The 24,246-nt window shown below is 41.2% G+C and overlaps 2 protein-coding genes and 1 long non-coding RNA gene across 10 annotated transcripts in view; 1 reads left to right on the top strand and 2 right to left on the bottom strand.

Moving 5' to 3' along the window:
* LOC5516839 (CLIP-associating protein 1-A) overlaps positions 1-16,828 on the bottom strand; it is a 33,201-nt gene extending 16,373 nt beyond the window's left edge. For 4 of the 6 annotated variants that reach the window (XM_032386763.2, XM_032386762.2, XM_032386761.2 and 1 more), the window contains exons 1-22: positions 16,328-16,828; positions 15,831-15,909; positions 12,569-12,612; positions 12,313-12,372; positions 12,090-12,181; positions 11,712-11,885; positions 10,838-10,908; positions 8,399-8,442; positions 7,509-7,673; positions 7,293-7,385; positions 6,822-6,917; positions 6,679-6,728; positions 6,372-6,462; positions 6,247-6,291; positions 6,104-6,174; positions 5,824-5,883; positions 5,328-5,405; positions 4,655-4,699; positions 4,040-4,222; positions 2,498-2,568; positions 2,206-2,421; positions 1,550-1,664 (exon numbers count right to left, since the gene is read on the bottom strand). In XM_032386763.2, the coding sequence (XP_032242654.1) occupies positions 1,550-1,664; positions 2,206-2,421; positions 2,498-2,568; positions 4,040-4,222; positions 4,655-4,699; positions 5,328-5,405; positions 5,824-5,883; positions 6,104-6,174; positions 6,247-6,291; positions 6,372-6,462; positions 6,679-6,728; positions 6,822-6,917; positions 7,293-7,385; positions 7,509-7,673; positions 8,399-8,442; positions 10,838-10,908; positions 11,712-11,885; positions 12,090-12,181; positions 12,313-12,372; positions 12,569-12,612; positions 15,831-15,909; positions 16,328-16,513 (2,129 nt within the window). In that variant the 5' untranslated portion in view covers positions 16,514-16,828. Of the gene's footprint in view, positions 1-1,549; positions 1,665-2,205; positions 2,422-2,497; positions 2,569-4,039; positions 4,223-4,654; positions 4,700-5,327; positions 5,406-5,823; positions 5,884-6,103; positions 6,175-6,246; positions 6,292-6,371; positions 6,463-6,678; positions 6,729-6,821; positions 6,918-7,292; positions 7,386-7,508; positions 7,674-8,398; positions 8,443-9,484; positions 10,003-10,837; positions 10,909-11,711; positions 11,886-12,089; positions 12,182-12,312; positions 12,373-12,568; positions 12,613-13,094; positions 13,175-15,830; positions 15,910-16,327 lie in introns of those variants that run through there. The other 2 variants (XM_048724408.1, XM_032386764.2) reach the window with 2 other exon arrangements.
* Positions 13,242-15,062, top strand: LOC116620857. The gene is made up of 2 exons (XR_004297268.2): positions 13,242-13,392; positions 14,315-15,062. It is a non-coding gene; the product is annotated as an uncharacterized LOC116620857 (long non-coding RNA).
* A 1,044-nt stretch (positions 16,829-17,872) lies between the features above and the next one.
* On the bottom strand, positions 17,873-23,553 carry LOC116620856. 3 transcript variants are annotated; one of them, XM_048724410.1, is made up of 6 exons: positions 23,256-23,553; positions 22,584-22,653; positions 22,204-22,263; positions 21,854-21,912; positions 21,699-21,775; positions 17,873-18,030 (listed from the first exon to the last, which is right to left on the bottom strand). In XM_048724410.1, exons 3-6 carry the CDS (start codon positions 22,245-22,247, stop codon positions 17,890-17,892), a joined length of 321 nt encoding a protein of 106 aa, XP_048580367.1. In that variant the 5' UTR covers positions 22,248-22,263; positions 22,584-22,653; positions 23,256-23,553; the 3' UTR covers positions 17,873-17,889. The 3 variants fall into 3 exon arrangements, with proteins under 3 accessions (XP_048580367.1, XP_032242661.1, XP_032242660.1); XM_032386770.2 differs by having other exon boundaries at positions 22,584-22,645; positions 23,332-23,552; XM_032386769.2 differs by having other exon boundaries at positions 21,675-21,775; positions 22,584-22,645; positions 23,332-23,548.
* Between the last annotated feature and the right edge of the window lie 693 nt (positions 23,554-24,246).

Below are 24,246 nucleotides of genomic sequence, written 5' to 3' on the forward strand. Positions count from 1 at the left end.
GTCATACCTGGGGGTCGGACATGCTTAAGTCAAACCTGGGGGGTCGGACATGCTCAAGTCATACCTGGGGGTCGGACATGCTCAAGTCATACCTGGGGGTCGGACATGCTTAATTCAAACCTGGGGGGTCGGACATGATCAAGTCATACCTGGGGGTCGGACATGCTCAAGTCATACCTGGGGGTCGGACATGCACAAGTCATACCTGGGGGTCGGACATGATCAAGTCATACCTGGGGGTCGGACATGCTCAAGTCATACCTGGGGGTCGGACATGATCAAGTCATACCTGGGGGGCGGACACAATCAAGTCATACCTGGGGGTCGGACATGATCAAGTCATACCTGGGGGTCGGACACGATCAAGTCATACCCGGGGGTCGCACATGATCAAGTCATACCTGGGGGTCGGACACGATCAAGTCATACCTGGGGGTCGGACATGCTTCAGTCATACCTGGGGGTCGGACATGCTCAAGTCATACCTGAGGGTCGGACATGCTCAAGTCATACCTGGGGGTCGGACATGATCAAGTCATACCTGGGGGTCGGACATACATAAGTCATACCTGGGGTTCTGACAGACTCAAGTCATACCTGGGGGTCGGACATGCTCAAGTCATACCTGGGGGTCGGACATGCTCAATTCATACCTGGGGGTCGGACATGATCAAGTCATACCTGGGGGTCGGACATGATCAAGTCATACCTGGGGGTCGGACATGCATAAGTCATACCTGGGGGTAGGACATGATCAAGTCATACCTGGGGTTCGGACATGCATAAGTCATACCTGGGGGTCGGACATGCATAAGTCATACCTGGGGGTCGGACATGATCAAGTCATACCTGGGGGTCGGACATGCTCAAGTCATACCTGGGGGTCGGACATGCTCAAGTCATACCTGGGGATCGGACATGATCAAGTCATACCTGGGGGTCGGACATGATCAAGTCATACCTGGGGGTCGGACATGCATAAGTCATACCTGGGGTTCTGACAGGCTCAAGTCATACCTGGGGGTCGGACATGCTCAAGTCATACCTGGGGGTCGGACATGATCAAGTCATACCTGGGGGTCGGACACGATCAAGTCATACCTGGGGGTCGGACACGATCAAGTCATATCTGGGGGTCGGACATGATCAAGTCATACCTGGGGGTCGGACATGCATAAGTCATACCTGGGGTTCTGACAGACTCAAGTCATACCTGGGGGTCGGACATGCTCAAGTCATACCTGGGGGTCGGACATGCTCAAGTCATACCTGGGGGTCGGACACGATCAAGTCATACCTGGGGGTCGGACACGATCAAGTCATACCTGGGGGTCGGACACGACCAAGTCATACCTGGGGGTCGGACACGATCAAGTCATACCTGGGGGTCGGACACGATCAAGTCATACCTGGGGGTCGGACACGATCAAGTCATACCTGGGGGTCGGACACGATCAAGTCATACCTGGGGGTCGGACATGCTCAAGTCATACCTGGGGGTCGGACACGATCAAGTCATACCTGGGGGTCGGACACGATCAAGTCATACCTGGGGGTCGGAATGCGAGTCTTGGTCGGGCTCACCCCGTGCACGTACGCTTCTGTTCTCTCTTTTGGCGGGAAAGTCGCGAGCAATCTCTCCGGAGAATGTGATCGACTGGTTGCTATAAAAGCAATTCAACACTTTATTACGACATACCCAAAAGAGTGCTAAAACAGGCAAATTCAAATTCCTACTGCCCCATACAGTTCATGAGTGCACGCAAGAATCAACAATAAGGATGGCCGGCACAGATACCTACAGAGAGACTTAAAACACTCTTTTCAGAGATCACTTGATCTTTCTGGGTGGCGAATTCAAAAACAAAATAATCAAAATCAGAAAAGACAGCGCTTGTAAGACCAGAGAACGCCAAAAGAATAAAATCTTCAAATGAAACTAAACCTTTTCTGAAAGAAAAAAATTCTGGCTTTTTTTCGTAAGCGCTGAATAAGTTTCTTTTTGATGCTGTTATTTGTCGCTAAAAGCCTGAACGCGCGTTGGTTTGCCACCCAAACAGTCACGTGATATTTTAGCGCAAGTCCCCTATTTCACAGCTTCACAACGACTATGAATAACACACTCAGCGCGTGCCACGACACTTGCGAGTGATAGGGAGTCGATGCATAACAGGGTAAGGGGGGGGGGGCAAGCTGCTAACTTACGTTGAGAGACGTATCCGCGGCTAGCAAAGGTAGACCTGCTGGAGCGAGACTGGGGCGAGGGAGCCCTGGCGGCAGCCGCTGCCCGTGCTTTGGCACGCATGTTGGCTCGCTCAGCGGCGCGACTGTCGATGTTGCTAAGTGACCGGCCGTAGCCCATGGGAGACAGGTATCCCGACGAGTTGGTTTGTGCTCGAGATGCGACAGCATGGCGGGAACCTGGGGAAAGATTTCGATTATTGTGAGATAATTTTAGCTTGAGTCAAATGCACATCGAGTGCGACTGCGGGCTCACCTTGACTGTGATTGGTTCGTGAGGCGCCGCTAGCAGCCCCCACTGTCTGTCGGGAAGGCACTCCGTAACGACTGAGAAAATAAAAACATTGAATCACGATAATGCTTGGGTAATATACAATACTCTTTCTCAGGTCTCAAACCGAAATTATCTTAGAGTGATTTTCATTAACCCGTGAACTACACTTAAGCGTATTACACTTTGTGATCTGATTCTATTGTTCTCTTTTGTGTTTTACTGACTATTACCCTTTGACTATCACACTTTGTTTCACGGGTTAATGAAAACCACTCTATTGTTTTAGCCTACAAGGGAATTCTTTAGTAAAGATTCTATGACGACAGCGAATCGATAACGTATTTCAAACTATGTCGAGGACAATCATTAACCATTTTTTGCTGATACGTAACACATAATCATAAAACTGAATCAAGAATAAAGTACAAATAGCGTGTTATTCTTATAACAAGCAGGAAACAAGACGGGAGCAATGGCACAAACTTTACAGTAAACAAATGATGGACACTATACTTGGCACGCTATCTTTGGATGGGATACTATGCAAAACCTAGTTTATTAACGGTTGTATGGCCTGTCTCGCGTTATATATTGCCGCTGATGGTCGCTAAGGATAAAAAGATATAAGGAGGTCCGTATCGGTGGGTTTAAATAGAATAAAATAATGCATTGAAAGCAGAAAGATAAAAACCTAGAAAAGAAAGGAGAAAATGGAAATACTTAAAGAATGGCAAATAAGAGAAATATCTTAGCGTGCAAGATAGCTTACAATTATGTGTTAATACGAAAAATAAACAATACTACACGCGAGAACGCACAAACTAACGCACATTTCAATAAAAAAAATAAAAACTATCAAAGTTTGATAGAATTCAAGGGTTTAATAACACGCACTTTAAAACATCATGTTACGATAGTTGGTCACCCATCTCTGGTTATACATCGCATGGCATCGTGTGTTTACAGCAATCCAAAAATGATCATATTTGGAATGCAATAATTCTCACACTTAGAAAGAGCCATTAAATGCTTGAATTAAGAAATCTAGAATTAAATGACAACGGTTCCCAAGGTCCAGAGCCAAAATACATTTTGAGAGAAAATAACTTGAGATTTGGATGCTGACTTAGATGAATTTTTTTTCAGATAGGGCTACATATAAGTTTCAAAACGTAGAAAAACAGATCGTATTAGCAGGCAATAATAGTAAGTAATAATAGTCAATAAAAAGATTATATTATTCTCTTCGCGGGTATGAAACTCACTGTACATGAGGAAATTCACACTAATTAACACCGCTTATTGTTTGGCTGGGGGAAAACTTTCTTATTCATGCTGGTGGTAATCAACACTCATCAATGGCCGCAAAAACAACATCACGATCGATGCCGTTCATTACGGATTCGACCGCGATATGATTTTTGTGGCAAACATTCATAATCACCCAGTTAAAACCACTCGGATCCAAATCCGCCTCGAAAGGCAAGTTAGCTCGAAAGGAACGTTAGCACGCTTGCCATTTACCTGGAGCTGCCGTCCTCGCTGTGATAGCTCTGGGTGCTCGGTGTCCTTGACCGTGCAGTACTGGCCGACTTTGCCTGCCTGACGGGCGCCCTATTAGTGCTTGTCTTTCTCGTACTTGCACCGCCACCATTCCGATCATTCTCTAGCTGCTTTTGTTTCGAGGCGTCTAAAGACTTGAGCAAACTTGATGTAATAGAAAGAACATCGAGTTAAGCAAACACCACTACAGAGGTAATGATTAAAGCAATGTGTTTTTGTCACAACAATAAAAGTGATAGCGTACTCGTAATAATACTGCCAAGGAGGCGTTGAGTCTAATTGTTCGCTCATCGAGAATAATCCGAGTTTTTGACGCTCCAACCATAACCGCGCCTGGGGGGACGATTCCCGGCGATATGGCGGCTGTTATCAGAGAGCGAGCGAAGGCGATGAAGGTCGTGTGCGTTGATTTCGTCGCGTGTGACACCGTGGTGTGCGCAATAACCAATATACATAAACAACAATCCCCACTCGTACTAAGTACCACTGAATATTCATTAAATACTGCGCGTTAAGTAAACCCATGACAGGTTTGGATTTATTACTCCAAGCTCCCAGAAGCTATGCATGACCTACCTTTCAGCCTTGTCCCTGAAGTGGTCATGGAAGACCCAGAAAGCTCTGCAAAGGCGTGAAAGGCATGTCAGTTTGAGAATATCGATAGGCGCTGCGGCGCGCTCGGGATCTTTGTTTTCCCTCGCGGATTACGGGGAGGCAGGTAGCTATCAATAACTCATGAACCAGTGCGATAAGCTCTCTTAGTCCCATGTGAGGTGCTTGACTTACGAACCATTGAGAAAACAAAAGGCGTCATAATCCCGCATGGAACAGAAAATATTGTAAGCTCGCCACGGGTGCCAATTAACGCGAAAAGGACCAGCTATTGTTGGTCGGTTGAGACAAGGGAGGATTCGACATCAGTTATATCTATATTGGGGACATGATTGCAGCATTTTTTAAAGGACAACGCAAAAGGAACAAATTATCAAATTCCCGAGGGATATATAAAAAAAACAAAGCAACATCATCAAATGCGAAATGCTGGTACATTACCCTTGGGACTACAAAGTAAAGAAAAAGAAATGAGAATAGCTGGCCTAATTTTCTTTGTCTTGTCCCTAACAGGGTTTTTTTAGTAATAAGGTAATAATATAGTAATAACGGTAATAAGGGCTTTGTATTCAGGCCAACGATGTGTCTTTGTCCCTTTCTTTGCAAAGAGCGGAATCGCCCGCGAGTTATTGCTTACCGGCGCGCAGAGGCCCTGGCCTCGGAATCCGCGTCAGATATCCCCTTCCGAATGGCTTCCTCGATCTCAGACACATTCCTGATAAAAGAAAATAGTACATTTTTTTTAGCAAACTCCAGGAAACTGAATAAAATAGACATTCTAATAGACAAATTCCTGAAAACGGGATACAGTAACGGTAATAAACAATTTTTTCCCGGAAACAAGAGACAGTACACATAACAATAAACAACACACATTAGACACTCTCAAAGATACATTCCTGGAAACAGAATACTGTACACATTATAATAAACACATTTTCCAGGAAACAGGATACAGTACACATTCATGGAAACACTATTAGTCACATTTTCGGAAATTGGAGACTACCCTATTAGGCTACATTCCAAGAATACAGCAATACAGCATAAATGGACACAATACTGTTTATCATACACTTTACATGTTCTACAAGCACAAGACACAACATACTTGAAACTATGTAGTAACTTACGATTTCAGACTCTGTGTTTCCCATTTTTCCAAAATGAGAACAAGATAGGTCATGCATTGCCTGAAAAATCATAAAACGCTATCAACTATTGTCAAATAATTCCAGCAGCAAAAAAGGTATTGATATATTTACTAGATACTAGCTTTTATTTAGAAAGCTATTGATAAGATAAGGATGCTAATTGCTGTTAGCTACAGTTTACACAAGACATCCCTTCTTCAGGTTATGTCGATGCCTACGGCTATCCAGACTAAAAGGACCTTATAGTGAATGGTATTACCTTCTTATAACGCTTGATTTGGAGGAGAGGTTACTTGTGATGATAGGCACTAGACGGCGTGCATGTGTGTTCTAGAAAGGGAAAATGAAAAAATTAAAAAAATACACAATGCCACAAGTCTGAGTGTGAAACTGTGTACATACCTTTAGTATAATGCTAATACAGGCTATGCCTGATGTTGCCATAATCTGGAATGAGATATAGATTTTAAAATTTACAGCTTTTTCTATGTATCAATTCCTAGTTCTCTAACTGTCTGATAACCTACCTTAGCACTGTTAGGAATTAAGTTGATCAATGCCGGTAGCACTGCTTCTGCTGTGTGATCAAACTGATTCTTAAGCTCAGTTGAAAGAAAACTAAAAAAAAAAATATTACATAAGGTAGCCATGAATTCATTGAATAATACATTTTGTCATGGGAGCCATCTTGTTTTGCTTGGCAACTCCCCTTCAAGTATTTCCTGCACTAAAACAACCAGCAATGCGAGGCACTGGAAATGTCCTATGACATATGGGACACCAATCATCAAGTATTACAAGTGTTAAAGACATATTTTCAATGGTAAAACTCACCCAAGGGTTACACAGGTTTCTCGAATCACGGTTGATCGCAGATCTTTTGCCTAAAAATAGAAATAGGATCATCACTTTTTTGCAGCAGATACAAATAATTGGTGATGAATAATTGTTTATTCTGTCAGTGAAGTTTTCCTCACCGATAATTTGAATGCCCCTTCCATCAGCCTAATAAGCAATATGAAGTTGTCATACTCCAGGCCTCCTGCTAGCGCCAAGCTACGGACCTTCTTCAACTGCAAAACATGAGGGACATCCTGTCAATTCATATCTTCATTGCAACTATCAGACAGCTAGCAGTCTCATCAAAGAACATGTTTGATACTGCTTGGGCACAACTTATTTGACACAACACAAGGAAAAAAGTTATAAAAGCAATAGCAGTTATAAAAGTTTTAAACAAAGTTAAAGAGAATAGGAAAAATTACTTTCTAAACAAAATAGTTTTTAAAATTGTTACTATACATGTTAAAAAATCAAAGAAAAATTATACTTAGTGATGTACAATGCATCATCCCAGACACAATCTCTCCTCCCTTGCAATTGGTACACTGTGTATTTGCGCATCGGTAGCTACATACTTCATCGTGGTATAAAAAAACTATACTTACTGCAGCCACACGTTGTTCCCAGTCATTCTTGTCATCTGACAGTATGGTCTGGATCTTTGCCATTTCATCATTTAAATCTTTTCCAGAATGTATCTAAAAATGACAAACAATGACAGTTCAAACTGGGCAAGCTGGATAAGTCTTGCATATATTAAGGGGTCTAAGGTATTTGCAAGTTAACAAGTTAAACAATTTAACCTCCATTCATGGACTCACCCTAGCTTCAGGACACTCTTGAAAGGCATTAGCAAAGTCAACCTCATCAACAGCTCCAGCAGCCGCAGATTCCTTGCTACCAACACCAGGTGTTCTGGTCCCACTGATCTTACGCCCCGATGATGTCTTCCTCCCAGATGAGGCTCTGGACGGGCCAGACGATATCTGTATGATTTTCATAAGTTAGATATGGTCTACAGGTACCTCATTGCTATGTGGGCTGTATTAAACCACTGAGTAAGGATAAAAAAAATAGTAAATGCCACGGGGTATAAGGTGTTTCATTAGGTTTCAGAGTAGGCAGTGGAAATTGATAAGTAGGGGATGGAAGTTATTAGTTCAAATAAGACAATAATCTACTTTTTTTAAAAGAGCCGGCACTTGAAAAGTTGTAGCTGCTACTGTGTGTGTGTGTGTAGGGGGGGGGATATTGGCCGGCAGATCATTACCGGATCTGCCGGCCGCTGGGCCTAAATGAGACCCCCGAGTACAGAGATGGCATTTTATATAACACCCCTCTTTTTAATCTTCTGTGCAGCCAACCAAAGTCCGTTTTGAATTGTTAGGAAGAACAAGCTTTTTTACTGGCCTTGTTTTTTTAGTTTGATGTTGCAGAAATCTAAAGCTTGAACCCAATTTCAAAGCCAAACAGCCGAGAGGAACAAAAACTTTTGTTAACAGCCATGTTTATTTTATACAACTGTTGCATTTGAGGTGTTTTTTTGTCTGAAAATAGGACCCCAAGAATAGGAGGAATGAAATTGTGTTGAAAGAAAAATGTGTCTTTATTTTTTAGGAATTATTTTGAGAAAAAAAGTCATACACAATTAAAGGCCAAAGTGTAACCTGTACTCTTTATTTCATTTTCTAGGAAATCAGTTTATTATTACCTTGCTCCCATCTGTTTCAACTTCTCCATTGACCTTACTGGGGCCTAAAAGAGACAAATTACAATCAAATTAAATTCAAAAACATTCCAGAAAAGCTAAGAGATAAGCTGATCATCAATACTTGGGGAACATGACATTATAAAGGGAGATGGTGACCTCCGCTAGCCAAGAGACAAATTACTGATAGAAATGGGTATTTATATATATTCTAATATAAAAATCCAAGATCATTTACTTTGTTTAAATGAGTTTGTCAGTGAAGCATTGAAATACTGTAGCCAAGAGATTAGTATCTATCATCATTTAAGAAAGGGTTGAAGGTCAAATATTACTAAGACATCATTATCACCTCAGGTTGCTGATATCAACTATCACTAAATTTGCCACTTAACACACCATAGGGCTCCTTATAAACAAGTCTTATGGGAACTCGTCTAGACACAAGGGGAGTAGGAGCAACAACAAACAGTATTGATTACAATACTTGTTACAATATTTATAAACATGGTTTCTTTTTTTAAGGTAAACAAGAGACTAACATGGTAGTAATCAATGCAATCCAAGTGATACAATGGAGAGTTTCATATGGTGTTTGCCATTACTACTTTGTGTTTGCTTATATTTTTTAATTAAGGAACACTATAGAAAGAATAAAGAATCAAGCACAGACGTAAAACTATAATGTCATAGCATTATTTTTCTCTATTATAACACAAAATCCTAAGGGGCATAATATTAAAAATAGAAATAATACATATGACTCAATAGAATAGCGTTGTGAAATCATGCAAACTTCACTTTCACATTATTAACCAGTGCATCTTCCTATAGTAACAATCAAAAGTTTTGTCACAGTCATAATAATTGTGCAATGGAATGCATATTGAACAACAGGACTTATTACTCTTTTTCCTTGCAGTTAAGGCTTTTCAATGTAGTTAAGGTTAGTGTTTTTGAGTGATTCTTCTGGATAAATAATAAAAACACAAAATTCAGTTTCAAGACGTGCTGTCAAAAAAATGGTTTGTGTCAAACTCATGTCTGACCCCTAATATAAAAAGCAATTTACATCAAATCAATCTTCACCATTTTTCCTGTATGAAGGAGATACAATTTCTGGCAGATTAACTTCTGGGCCTCTACTGCAATAGTCTTCAATCTGTGCCAAGATTTCTAGATATTCTTTCGATACAGCATCATCGACCATAGCCCCAGATCACTGATCACTACAGTGGAGAGAGTGAACCGAAACTGAACCCCATCACTTCGATAAACCACCAGGCAAAGAATTGCACACAGAACTCCAGGCTCAATCCTTAAGAATTGCTTTCTACTGTGATTTCAAGATGAGCTCATACTGATGAGAATTCAGACACAAAACCACAAGGTGAAGGTGAATGAGACCACTCAATGCTCCAATCAAAATGGCTCTTTCATCTCAAAATTTGAGACAAACGTCAAGAGTGAGGAAGGAACTGTTTAGCATCCAGCAGGAGCTTACTGTGATCACAACTCTCTAACAGCAAATTCAAACTCTTGAATGTGATGCATAAACAACAAGGCATGCCATCAGCCAATAGAATCTACTACCGGGTTAATATTTAATAACATTTGTAACCACTGATCACACACATGAGAAGCAGACAAGTTGATAGCATTAGGATTAAGCCCACAGGAAACTAACTCATTATTTTTTTTACTATTTATGGATTAAATAAGAGGAACTGAAAGCTGGAGCAAAAATAGGGGAATCCTTAGATCCATGACCTTTAGAGATTACAAGCTTTTGTGTAAGTGCTCTGTGTCAGTTGGGAGACAGCAACATGTCAGTCATAATCAACTGCATTAATGTATGCTCCTACAACAGCTGTCACAAAAGTGAAATTCTACAAAATCATGAGAAGAAGTATGAGGTTTCAAAAAGGTAGAATTGTTTTAAGTTGAGGGCAGTTCTTTTGCTTGAGTGTAGTGAATTCTAAGGCATTTCTCATAGCATGACTTCTATGAAATGTATACAAAAACAAAGATAATGTTTACACAAAGCCATGCTTGGCTGATTATCACTAATTGCTTGGTGAATAATTAATCAGGAAGTCAATCTTAAAAGAAGCGGAACATATTTGAATTTTGTCTATCTAAGCTTTTTAAAGCTTAAGAGTCAAAATTTGATTTTGAGAATTATATGCCAAAATATCTAAGTAGTTAGGGTTTATTTCCAAGTAAAAAAAACCAGGGCTTTTAAATCCAGTCAAAGGGGTCAAAAGAAATGTTTATACTATGAATTATGCATAGTTGATATTTTTATACAATAATAGCCTGGTTCTGTGATAAGATATACAATATTATAGCAGAAGGATTTGCAATTGAGGAAGGGGGAAGGACAGTGTATTTCTATCTATTGAAGTGCACTTTCATCAAAAAGAAAGAATTATAACATACCATCATTTTCGTTTAGAGCCATGTTGCCTGATCTTGCCACTTGGTCAAACTTTGCATAGATAACGGACAATCTAAAAATACCAAAAACTGGGTTACAATCTGCATAAAATAACATGATATTAATCACTAAAATCAGATGTGCATTAGGCTAGAGGATTGTGCATTGATAGCTGGTAGGGTACATTTGCAAGTGAGCTCCTGGTAAAGAAAACAAAAAAACTTATTAATTTTGGCCATCACAACACAGTGAAAAAATGGGTTTATTTTCTAAAAAAAAACCATTTAATTTTGTACTGTTAGATTCCCCTTGCCCTTTCTTCCCTATACAACCTAGCTTTTCCAATTTGGCAGGGAGTCTGTGGTTTTGCAGCCGAAAAAGAGAAGAAAAGAAAAAGGGGGGAGCAAAATATCAAACAAACAAATAGGCAAATGAACAATATAAGATCAAAAATCTTGAAGTTGAGACTGACTCAAGCAACACAAGAATTCTACACCCCTAATTAGCCCAGTCTGCAATTTTTTCATGCTTGCTGAGCAGACACATAAATACAGTGTGAGCCGTTATTTAGACCACCTGCCATGCACATACCAGCAAGAACTGGAATTAAAACCATCAAGGAGTAACACAAAACAAAAATAGGAAAACCTCTCATCTAGGCTAAAGGGAGCAGAATGCACAAAATTTTAATTGATATCTCCTGTTTTTTTTTTAAAAATGAGCTTTGATATATTATTTTTCCAAATTATATGTTTTACTGCACATCCCTCCCCCCTTAGCAAATACTGGATGGTGTGTGCCAGGATTCATAAATACCATAACATTCTACCTGGATTATCCACACCGGTGCAAAAATAATAACCATAAATCACTCACCTTGAGGAAGGAATACCCTTTTTGCTCAGGTCTATCCTGACTTTCTCCCCAACATGCCGGTAGATCTCCACTAGAGTGTCAATAGCCCGCTCACGAACTTGACTATTGGGGTCCCCCAGAAGCTTGCAGATATGAGGGACAAACTTAGATATAGTCAGGCTGGAAGAACCAAATCTGGGGACAGATGACAGCCAGTGAGCAGTCAGGATATATAGTTGCCATGACATGCGAAGAGCCAATCATGGATGATGGAACAAAAATTATCCAATGAAACAAAAGACAAACAATACCATCTATATTATCTATTTTCATAAGTCACAGATATCCATCCAAAATGCTATGGAGCACTGTAATGAGTATATCTGTGTCAGTACTTACATATTAATAGCATTTACAATACAAACAAGCACTTCTTCCCGGACTCGCCACGCCTTATGATTAAATGCTGGAATGAGTTGTTCTAGCACATGCTGAAAGGAAATGTCGAGATCAGCATAAATTCGTAACAACAAAAAAGAACATAGTACAAATCAAAAACATCTATCGCCTGCCAGAAATATTTTGATGCTGGATTATGTGGATCTACTATTTTGCTACTTACTTGTGGGGTAGACACAGGGTACATAAACTTTTGAATCAATTCTTGGGCTTGTTGGCGGACCTAGCCATAATAAACAATAAAGGCATAGTCAGCATCACACTCTGGTCAATATTGACAGTAAATGATGATCACTTGAAAAAAAAAAAATGATGCTCACACGAAAAAAGAAAATATTTAAGAATAATGATATGAACTATGATATGTAACAGAATTGATAACATCATAAAAATACTATTATTAAAAGAACAGTCCAAACCTGTTGTTTGCTGTCTCCAAGCCTTTCTATAATAGCAGGAACGACTGAAAGTAAACCAAGAAAATTCACTTATTTACAGCAAGATACAGTACATCCATCAAATAAGTAGTAGGGACACTATGGGTGAACAGTGGAAAATAGAAAAAGAAAAAAGAAAAATCAAGCGGTTACTTTTAGATGTGTAGTCATCAAGAAGATTTCATTTGAATGAACAAGCAGAATTGTAATTATGCAAATAAAATAAAGTCTACAACATCCTTGCCTCTTCAAATGAATGAATATTATCAGCTGTTAACACACAAAATTGTAGAAAGCAATAGTATGCCAAAAGTGGGATATGTAGTCAAGTATCATGAATATACAGAACAACATAGCTTAGAGATATTCAAATGAAGTAATTAGAGCATATATGCTAGGATGAACACTTAACAATTCAGAAATGTTCAATAGATTTTAGACAACTAAACCCAGATCATTTGGCACATGAAGAAATAATGGCTTAAAGAGAGTTTTAAATTCTACTAACCATGAAATAATACTAAAATCTTCAGGCACACCTTAGCAGAAATAAGCAGTGAAGTGACCTTTTCAGATTTAGAAAACAGAGCTGCTGAATGAGCCAATCAGAGAACAGAGGAGAGATATTTGGCTGATAAGAGCCAATGAATAGACATGCCCAACAATATACCACAATCCTGATTCATTAGAAAGGCAAATGCAGTGAGGTACAAAACTATCTGGGTATAAGAAAGGAGTAAATATGGAGACTTATAACCAGTCTGTGATGATAATGTAACAAGCTATGGAAATGGAACACTATTAAGGTGATGAATCCCTGACGAATATGATAGGGGGAGAAAGGTTGACATGCCTTTGAAATTGTTTACTTTCAAATTGAATCATCGGCTAGAGAAACAGGGAGGAATTAAAAGGCTGTATCATCTTTGCTTCTATGTCTTTAGTGAAGGTTCATTTAGTTTGTCATTTATAGGGAATTGAATTGTGATTGCAAGTAACTAAGTGAATATTTTCTATATGGAATGATTAGGTAATTCCACTGTTATTCTGTCATAATGATTCATGTTTTAAAGAATTAATATTGTCAATATGGATGACTACCATAAACTAAATAAAGGCAAGCTATAAAATTAATATAGGCAAGTTATGAAGTAGTCCAATCAAAATAATTATGTGTAGAGGTTGAATATGAAGCAACTGATTGCTTTCAATAATTTTTTTTAGTATGATAGCAAGACATAAACTAATTTTTATCTCTCATATTTGTCAATATGCATAAGAATTTCTTTATTTTTTCGGAAGACCTTGTTTTAATCCTTGTTGGAAACAGGTTCACAACTCAACATGCAAGGCACTATCAGGCATTGAAACGGTAGCAAAACACTAGACAAAGGCTGATTAGAACAAAATATACAATAAAAAATGTTAATACAAATAATGCAGATTACTTTACACATAGCTATACGCGGTATATCAATAACATGTCTACCATCTCCACTTAAGAAAAGATTAAAAGAAAAAAAAAAATTACAAGAAAAAGGGAAAATATTACATAACATTTTAATGAAAATAATAGTAACATCTTATCTTTTAAACATCTTAACCACATTGATTTTATCTTTTTTTTTAACTGGAGAATGATAATTGAGCATACATCATAATCTACCATGCCAATTTTCTAATGTATAGGCTCCATGTTAACAGTGCCTTTATTGCTAATGAAAACAGGGCATTGCTGTTGGTACACCATATTGGGGCAATCTGAAGTGCTTTATTGCTAATGAAAACAGGGCATTGCTGTTGGTACACCATATTGGGGCAATCTGAAGTGCCTTTATTGCTAATGAAAACAGGGCATTGCTGTTGGTACACCATATTGGGGCAATCTGAAGTGCCTTTATTGCTAATGAAAACAGGGCATTGCTGTTGGTACACCATATTGGGGCAATCTGAAGTGCCTTTATTGCTAATGAAAACAGGGCATTGCTGTTGGTACACCATATTGGGGCAATCTGAGCATAGCAGTGCCAGATGTGCTGGTACTGTTTTTTTTTTTACAGGACTAAGGCTAATTTCAAATACACAAGTCTGGACAAAGGCATGATACCATTCAAATGTTTGACCACTCAAAATGTCTTGCTGGAAACTGTGCTTTCACAATACTGCACAAATTTTTTTACACTGTCTACATTGGTCTCATACAGCTAGATGTCTCTTTTGTCCAGACAGAGGAGGTCCCACGAAAAGGGACATGTAACTCGCACAAGTATTTGACCAGTCGGTACCGTGTAAAAAGAACATACTGTAAGAGGGGAACATCAGGGGAACTCCAAACTGCAGGACAGTATAAAAAATAAACAAAGAAAGTAAATATGAAAAATTGCAACCACTTTTTATCCTCAAACGCAAACCCAGCAAAATACAAAGAAAGAAGGCCTCTGTAAGCAAGGAAAATAAATAAAAAAAACTAAATATTCATTGTTTCCTGATATCTTCTCACAAGTATTCTGGTGCAATTATTACCTTAAATATATGAATTGAAATAGTTATACAATCATATAAAAACCATATAATTATAGATTAATTCATAGGTGCAGTGGTATAAAAACACAACCCATTTCAGGGCATTAACTGAGGGAGGGGGGGGGGGGGTGCTAGGAGCTTCCCCTTTGTCAAGTTCATTTTACTTAAGATATAGATTAAAACAATGTGCCCTGTCAACAAAAAAATGACTGGAGCATCTTTAGCAATGGATGTGTCTCTTTATAAATGTAACCAATGCCACTGTGTATTAGATTTATAACACCACTAGCCAGAATAAAACAATAACATATAGCCCTACAGCAAAGCCTGTAGTCACAAAGACATGAACACTTAATAACAAATCCATATTTAATGAGTGGCAGCTTCATATTATAATACCCCTCCTAAAATACCTTTAGTAAATATTACAAGCTCTTGAGAATAAGTAATAATTAGAACAAGCTATAATACTTCGACAGCCACTTAAATTCTTATATTGATCTGCAACAAAGGAATTTCTTTTGTCAACTAAAGAATAGAAAACCTGTGCTGTTGGAATCAAAATAATTCAAAAGCCCCCCCCAGGTACCACAGAGATAAATAAGTAATCCCTTCTGCAAAACTGACATTCAGGTAAACTTGGAGTTTAAAGAATATTGACTTGAATATGATTATGGGTTTAGCAACGCACTCGTCATATATCAGATGTTCTTATTCTTACCAGGCAGCAGACTGTGCTTAAACCTTTCTCCCATTTGATCCACAATTTGGTGTAGTATTTCCAAGCCGCTGAGGCTTACCTAGAAAATACAAAACACTGACCATCACTGTTGATATCGTTACGGTGTCGGTAGCCACATACTAGATTTACATAAGCTTTGGTAAGGTACTAACAGTATAAATACTATATAAAGTGGTAATATACTTTTAAGTATAGAGCGAAACCTTTAACCGGCACATACCATAACACAACATTCACGACGTTAAACGGGGAAGGGAGTAAAACAAACGCTTATTTCATCTAGACGTTTCCCATTATTGCGTGAGACTAGACAGTTTAATAATTGTTCAAAGTAGGCTATGTTTTCACGCCTAACGTGAAGAACTTTTTTGAGGGGGAAAAAGTCAAACCCCACGAGGCCTAACGGAAATATCGTGCATAAAACCACTATGGCTTTGTAACATAAACAGGATGGGGAGCTTAAGAAACTAGCTTACCCTGAAATTACTACTGTTAACCCATCCAACCAGGCCATCTATCAGCCTTTCATAGCCATGGAATACGATGTCGTTGCTCGGGTCGTTCAGGTAGTTGGACAGGTCCTCGGCTGCGCGAAGACGTTTCTGAGTGTCTTGTGACCACACAGCAGAAAGAATCTCATCCAGGAACGGATTATCTCTCATGATTGTAACTAACTGATACAAATACACTTTTTCAGTTGTGAGAGAATCGCTCTAACCCTTCAGTACTGTCTCCTGTGCTCTTCTCAAAGAAGACACTAATTTGTAATGGCAAGTTTTGTGTTCTTCCCGGAAAAAAAACGTACTTGACACTCAAAAGGTAAAATCATAGCATATATATCTTCGTTAGTTATTTGAGACACAGAATCCTTAGTTTTATGAGAATCCAAGAAACCATGTCGCTGTTAAAATGTTCGACAGTGATCCACCATCATCGTGTGAATTTCTCGCCGCCATATTTATTATAACGAAGACTTGACTTGAGCGCCAAACCGAGGCTCCCACGATGTGACGTATACACCGGGCAAACAGAGATGTAGGGAGAATCGAATGCCGATCATTGTGTTATTCCTATGATTTTTCATTGCTCTTTCATGGGGACAACTAGAAATGCTTTAATGAATAATGTGAAAATAATCGGAAGTTAATAAACTGAGAAAATCAAATATCTCGGAATCATGATCTAGATAGCTTAAAATTGGGCCTGCACATATTACCGTCCCATATTCGAACACCCCTTTTAACAAATTCGGCAAGACTGTCATAACTATCTGGAAATCATTCGAAATAATGACATTTTTAGCTCATTCTACAAAAAAAATATTCATAGTTTTGTTTAAAGGAGACTTGCTTTGCATCTTTTTCTGCCAGCAACTGGGGGAAAGTTAAAAATATTTTGAGTAATCGAGGAGTTGTAGTTATCGAGGTGGAAAAGGTAGCAGAAATTAGAAAAAAACACTTAAGTGGGAGGATTTTCAAGTTATACGTGTTCCAATCATGCTAACTACACCAAAGGAACATTAAAACACCCTTGGGGGAAAATATGACCTATTATCTACAATCCAATACCGCAGACTCTAACATTTGTTGTAACTTGAACGCTACTCGAAATGACTTGCCTTCAGGGTTTAGCCTGCGTAGCGCCTCAAAAGGGCACCGTCTCCCCTTCCTTCTGAGCCGCTAGCTATCGGTTCAACTGTATAGTCTTAGGACTTTTGTCATATTTCCGTCGTACTTTTTTAATGAAATTTCCACAAATGTCATGTCAGAGATTTATTGCAATAAATAAGCAATATATCTTATCTTAAAATACCTTCCCTTTTTACGGCAAAGTGATTGAAATAAAACGTAAACAAACAAAAAACTAACAAGTTGAAAAGCAACCATATTGCGGCCAACATTTAGTGCGCGGTGCTTCTGATCGCAGCAAAGTAATTTCTCCAAAGAAAACAGTGCTCACTTTGCACTGTATATTATTAACCTATTTATTATGACCTCATTATTGAAATGATTTACTATAAATGATTTAATCATAGAATTTATTTTCTTAAATTATTTACATTTTGGTAATCGTCTAGCTCGCTAAAGATACAAAACGCGTCCATTGTCAAAGAAGCAATTTGACTTGGTACAGTCATGGGTCCTTGTAGTGACTGCATGTCTGGTGAACACCATGGAATCTGGGACAAACAAAGGCGATAATTTATTTTCCTGGCTTTTCAGTCAGAATAACCTTGATGGCAACCTCGGGAGCCCAGGGCCTCTAGGTCTCCCCCTATTATTTCTCCCTCCGCCGGCATTGTTCCAACTCTATCTCGCGCCTCAGTACGCTGACCTCGATGCCCTGGGTTCCGGAGGATGCTTTGATGGTCATTCTTGCTGTTCGTTTTTTTTTTAATGTTTTGGCTGCACGTACCTGGTCTTTACTGGCTGCATGTACCTGGTCTATACAATACAATACAATAATACAATAATTTATTTTCCGTCGATGACGTGAGGAGTGGTCACCCAGTCTCCCGAGCTCGGGGAGCTCATGGTACAAACGCTCGACAAAATATACTGGATCTATACTGGATCCAAGTACCTGGTCTATACTGCCTGCACGTACCTGGTCTATACTGGATCCAAGTACCTGGTATATACTGGCTGCAAGTACCTGGTCTATACTGGATCCAAGTACCTGGTCTATACTGGCTGCACGTACCTGGTCTATACTGGCTGCACGTACCTGGTCTATACTGGCTGCACGTACCTGGTCTATACTGGCTGCACGTACCTGGTCTATACTGGCTGCACGTACCTGGTCTATACTTGCTGCACGTACCTGGTCTATACTAGCTGCACGTACCTGGTCTATACTGGCTGTACGTACCTGGTCTATACTGGCTGCACGTACCTGGTCTATACTGGCTGCACGTACCTGGTCTATACTGGCTGCACGTACCTGGTCTATACTGGCTGCACGTACCTGGTCTATACTTGCTGCACGTACCTGGTCTATACTGGCTGCACGTACCTGGTCTATACTTGCTGCACGTACCTGGTCTATACTGGCTGCACGTACCTGGTCTATACTGGTTGTACGTACCTGGTCTATACTTGCTGCACGTACCTGGTCTATACTGGCTGCACGTACCTGGTCTATACTGGTTGTACGTACCTGGTCTATACTGGCTGCACGTACCTGGTCTATACTGCCTGCACGTACCTGGTCTATACTGGCTGCACGTACCTGGTCTATACTGCCTGCACGTACCTGGTCTATACTGGCTACACGTACCCGGTCTATACTGGATTCATGTACCTGGTCTATACTGGCTGCACGTACCTGGTATGTACTGGCTGCACGTACCTGGTCTATACTGGATCCAAGTACCTGGTCTATACTGGCTGCACGTACCTGGTCTATACTGGATCCAAGTAACTTGTCTATACTGGCTACACGTACCTGGTCTATACTGGCTGCACGTACCTGGTCTATACTGGATCCAAGTACCTGGTCTATACTGGCTGCACGTACCTGGTCTATACTGGCTGTATGTACCTGGTCTATACTGGCTGTACGTACCTGGTCTATACTGGCTGTACGTACCTGGTCTATACTGGCGGTACGTACCTGGCATATACTGGCTGCCCGTAACTGGTCTATACTGGCTGCCCGTACCTGGTCTATACTGGCTGCACGTACCTGGTCTATACTGGCTGCACGTACCTGGTCTATACTGGCTGCACGTACCTGGTCTATACTGACTGCACGTACCTGGTCTATACTGGATCCAAGTAACTTGTCTATACTGGCTACACGTACCTGGTCTATACTGGCTGCACGTACCTGGTCTATACTGGATCCAAGTACCTGGTCTATACTGGCTGCACGTACCTGGTCTATACTGGCTGTATGTACCTGGTCTATACTGGCTGTACGTACCTGGTCTATACTGGCTGTACGTACCTGGTCTATACTGGCGGTACGTACCTGGCATATACTGGCTGCCCGTACCTGGTCTATACTGGCTGCCCGTACCTGGTCTATACTGGCTGCACGTACCTGGTCTATACTGGCTGCACGTACCTGGTCTATACTGGCTGCACGTACCTGGTCTATACTGGCTGCACGTACCTGATCTATACTGGCTGCACGTACCCGGTCTATACTGCCTGCAAGTACCTGGTCTTTACTGGCTGCACGTACCTGGTCTATACTGGCTGCACGTACCTGGTCTATACTGGCTGCACGTACCTGGTCTATACTGGCTGCACGTACCTGGTCTATACTGGCTGCACGTACCTGGTCTATACTGGCTGCACGTACCTGGTCTATACTGGCTGCACGTACCTGGTCTATACTGGCTGCACGTACCTGGTCTATACTGCCTGCACGTACCTGGTCTATACTGGATTCATGTACCTGGTCTATACTGGCTGCACGTACCTGGTATGTACTGGCTGCACGTACCTTGTCTATACTGGATCCAAGTACCTGGTCTATACTGGTTGCACGTACTTGTTCTATACTGGCTGCACGTACCTGGTCTATACTGGCTGCACGTACTTGGTCTATACTGGCTGCACGTACCTGGTCTATACTGGCTGCCCGTACCTGGTCTATACTGCCTGCACGTACCTGGTCTATACTGGATCCAAGTACCTGGTCTATACTGGCTGCACGTACCTGGTCTATACTGCCTGCACGTACCTGGTCTATACTGGCTGCACGTACCTGGTCTATACTGGCTGCACGTACCTGGTCTATACTGGCTGCACGTACCTGGTCTATACTGCCTGCACGTACCTGGTCTATACTGGCTGCACGTACCTGGTCTATACTGGCTGCACGTACCTGGTCTATACTGGCTGCACGTACCTGGTCTATACTGGCTGCACGTACCTGGTCTATACTGGATCCAAGTACCTGGTCTATACTGGCTGCACGTACCCGGTCTATACTGCCTGCAAGTACCTGGTCTTTACTGGCTGCACGTACCTGGTCTATACTGGCTGCACGTACCTGGTCTATACTGGCTGTACGTACCTGGTCTATACTGGCTGCACGTACCTGGTCTATACTGGCTGCACGTACCTGGTCTATACTGGCTGCACGTACCTGGTCTATACTGGCTGCACGTACCTGGTCTATACTGGCTGCACGTACCTGGTCTATACTGCCTGCACGTACCTGGTCTATACTGGATTCATGTACTTGGTCTATACTGGCTGCACGTACCTGGTATGTACTGGCTGCACGTACCTTGTCTATACTGGATCCAAGTACCTGGTCTATACTGGCTGCACGTACTTGGTCTATACTGGCTGCACGTACCTGGTCTATACTGGCTGCACGTACTTGGTCTATACTGGCTGCACGTACCTGGTCTATACTGGCTGCCCGTACCTGGTCTATACTGGCTGCACGTACCTGGTCTATACTGGATCCAAGTACCTGGTCTATACTGGCTGCACGTACCTGGTCTATACTGCCTGCACGTACCTGGTCTATACTGGCTGCACGTACCTGGTCTATACTGGCTGCACGTACCTGGTCTATACTGGCTGCACGTACCTGGTCTATACTGCCTGCACGTACCTGGTCTATACTGGCTGCACGTACCTGGTCTATACTGGCTGCACGTACCTGGTCTATACTGGCTGCACGTACCTGGTCTATACTGGCTGCACGTACCTGGTCTATACTGGATCCAAGTACCTGGTCTATACTGGCTGCACGTACCCGGTCTATACTGCCTGCAAGTACCTGGTCTTTACTGGCTGCACGTACCTGGTCTATACTGGCTGCACGTACCTGGTCTATACTGGCTGCACGTACCTGGTCTATACTGGCTGCAAGTACCTGGTATGTACTGGCTGCTGCTAGAGGAGTAGGGGCGGTTTTCTCGCAGCAATTTGAGGTCTGACTCGGTCGGCGTCCTGGGAATAAGGAAGAAACACTTAGCTTGAACACTTGATTGGCAACTCTTTAGTAAAAAGTCATATAATATTACCTACCATTCACTGATGTAAAGTCCATTTTCGTAACCTTGAAATATGTCCATTCCGTCTCCCATCTGAGAACCGACACACACAATAGAGGATATTTTTCAGTAACGTTACCACGGGAGATAAAAACTGATAGTCACCTGACACAACCACATAATTTATTGTTTTTTTTTTGCGTGTCACGAGCTTCCAGTTCTTTAAAGCCACACAACATGAAAGTCATTTTAATGTATCGTCCTTATTTTGCTAGATGGGTGATTTTATATCTTGTTAAGTAAGATAAAACAAAATAGAAAATCGTAGGATACCACACGGCGGGTAAGCCCAATCAGAGCGTATGATGTGACAAATCTACTTACTGCAATTTGCCACATGAGCTTGATATCAGCACGTGCACGAACATCCCATCTCACATCTCTCTAAAAAGTGAAAACATTTTCTCAGAATTCGACGTAAGTTACATCTCGTCAATCTTATCAGGTTCCTAAGCCAATCAAGTGGGGTTCGTTGTCTAGCAAGAATGGATGGCAAGATTTGAAAAAGGCGACTCCATGAAGCCCAAAACAAACAGGTAACTATAGACTTCCCGCGGCGGTTTTGATCTCTTTGGCAGATAGTACGGGATTAATGAAACATTTGTTAATTTTGGTCAAGTCAGTTACTTTGAATGACTCGGTATTGTGTGAAAGCCTAAATGGCAGAGTGTTGGCTTAAGTATCACAAGAACATTATAACTTACAAGGGCTGTGAGGTTTGTCGCAGGCGTAGCAATTGGTCTCGAACTCTCTTCCTTCTTTTGTTCTGAAAAACTTGTTATACAGTACAATAACACATTTTATCAATACCAGCAAGCAAGCTGCTTATGTTGTGTGTAGGACTTACAGGAAAAAAGCACTAGCGACAGTGCGTTCAATACAGCCGTTCTATCGCAGACACACTGTGGGAGGGGTGGGGAGGGATGATCAGACCTGGCCAAATAAATACTGGCGCTGTTTGTACACACGTTCAAGAAAGCTGCGAAGTTTTTCGCCATTACTTTCTCTGTCTTGTGTTCTACCTAACACTCTGTGCCTGACAGAAGATGTTGGCGCTGTTTTGTACGTGGCTTAAATCAACATAGGCTCAGAAGATTTTATAACCGTATCGCGCGACGTCGACTGGAAATAGACCCTCAAAGTAAACTGAACACACATAACGTTTTCTGCGATATAAAGTTGGTGGTACTAAATGCTAATGGACACTAAAGATCATACATAGTTTGTGTGATGACGACTAGTTTATAGCATTGAGACCTTAGAATTGGAAAAAAATACCGTGTTAAAAACGGGGGAAAGGCTATTGGAATAAGTTTTCTCTCTCTACATCCCACCTCTTGGCGACAAATAAAAGGGAAATCCCCGCGGCCACTTACCGTAATGGAGCAGAAGTGCGTTAGTTGTGTAAAATTGCGTCAGGGCAACCTAAATTGGTTCACAAGTGCCGTCTACCTCTATTTTCCATTTTAGCGCTCTCGATTGCAGTTGCTCACTGTAGTTACCAAAGTAGTTGTGTAGTTGCTTTAGGTTGATGTTCGTTATTCTGAGCGTTACACGCGGACAGGACACGTGACTGCGCGCGCATGCGCCCACTGAACTTGAAGGTTTTGGCCAGTGAAATGGGAATGGCAGCAGAATGTTCTAGTTTTTGAAATTCAATTCGAGAAAATACGGGCCGGGTTCATACGTCGCGCTTCTGCTTTCCGAATCTAATTGTCTATTTGTATCTACACAAATGCATGGGTTTCAACGTTGATTCAGACGTCGCACAAGTCGCGCTCAAGGTTGCGAGTAGTAAAAGTTCACTTGATGCTGAGTTTTTCCACAAAAAAAAAAAAAAAACAATATGGTCTTTGATTCAACGCATCGAAAGCTCGACGTTTGAATCGGTGTTGTGCCTTTGCCTTGCAGCGAGACTGATGCAGCCGCGCTTATTCCGTGCCTAGGCTCGTACTATGCACCTTTCGGTGTTAGTCCAGACCTGTGAGGCATTGCGCTCGACAAGCGCAAAGAGAGTCCCAGGTCTGGACCACCTTCGGTGTGTGTGGGTCGGGGTGAGGTGTATGGCGAAGCTTGAACGGAATTGCTTGACGGATTTTCAGTAAGAAGTCACATGACGTTTTATGTAGCACACTCTTTTTTACGACGGCAAAATAACAAAACAAAAACCAACTTATTTAGCGCTTGCAAATCTGCCAAAAAATTTCTTTGATAGAAATGGTTTATTAAATAAATAAAAAAATCATTGAAAGGGTTAAACTTTTCCCCGGTGTGACGAGCGCAATGGTTTCTATTTTGGCTTCGAATTTGCCACGCAAAAAGTCACGTGATTTCTAAGGGCATGTCGCACGAGCCCGAATGGGCTAT

Source organism: Nematostella vectensis, chromosome 2 (genome assembly GCF_932526225.1).
Source record: "Nematostella vectensis chromosome 2, jaNemVect1.1, whole genome shotgun sequence".
Lineage (NCBI taxonomy): Eukaryota > Metazoa > Cnidaria > Anthozoa > Actiniaria > Edwardsiidae > Nematostella > Nematostella vectensis.

Coding starts and splice junctions, on each gene's coding strand:
- LOC116620856 (XM_032386769.2), bottom strand. Junction 21,913..22,203: donor AGCTCATGTGGCAAATTGCA/GTAAGTAGATTT, acceptor GTCGGTTCTCAG/ATGGGAGACGGAATGGACAT. Junction 18,031..21,674: donor TTGCAGCCAGTATAGACCAG/GTACGTGCAGCC, acceptor TGTTTGTCCCAG/ATTCCATGGTGTTCACCAGA.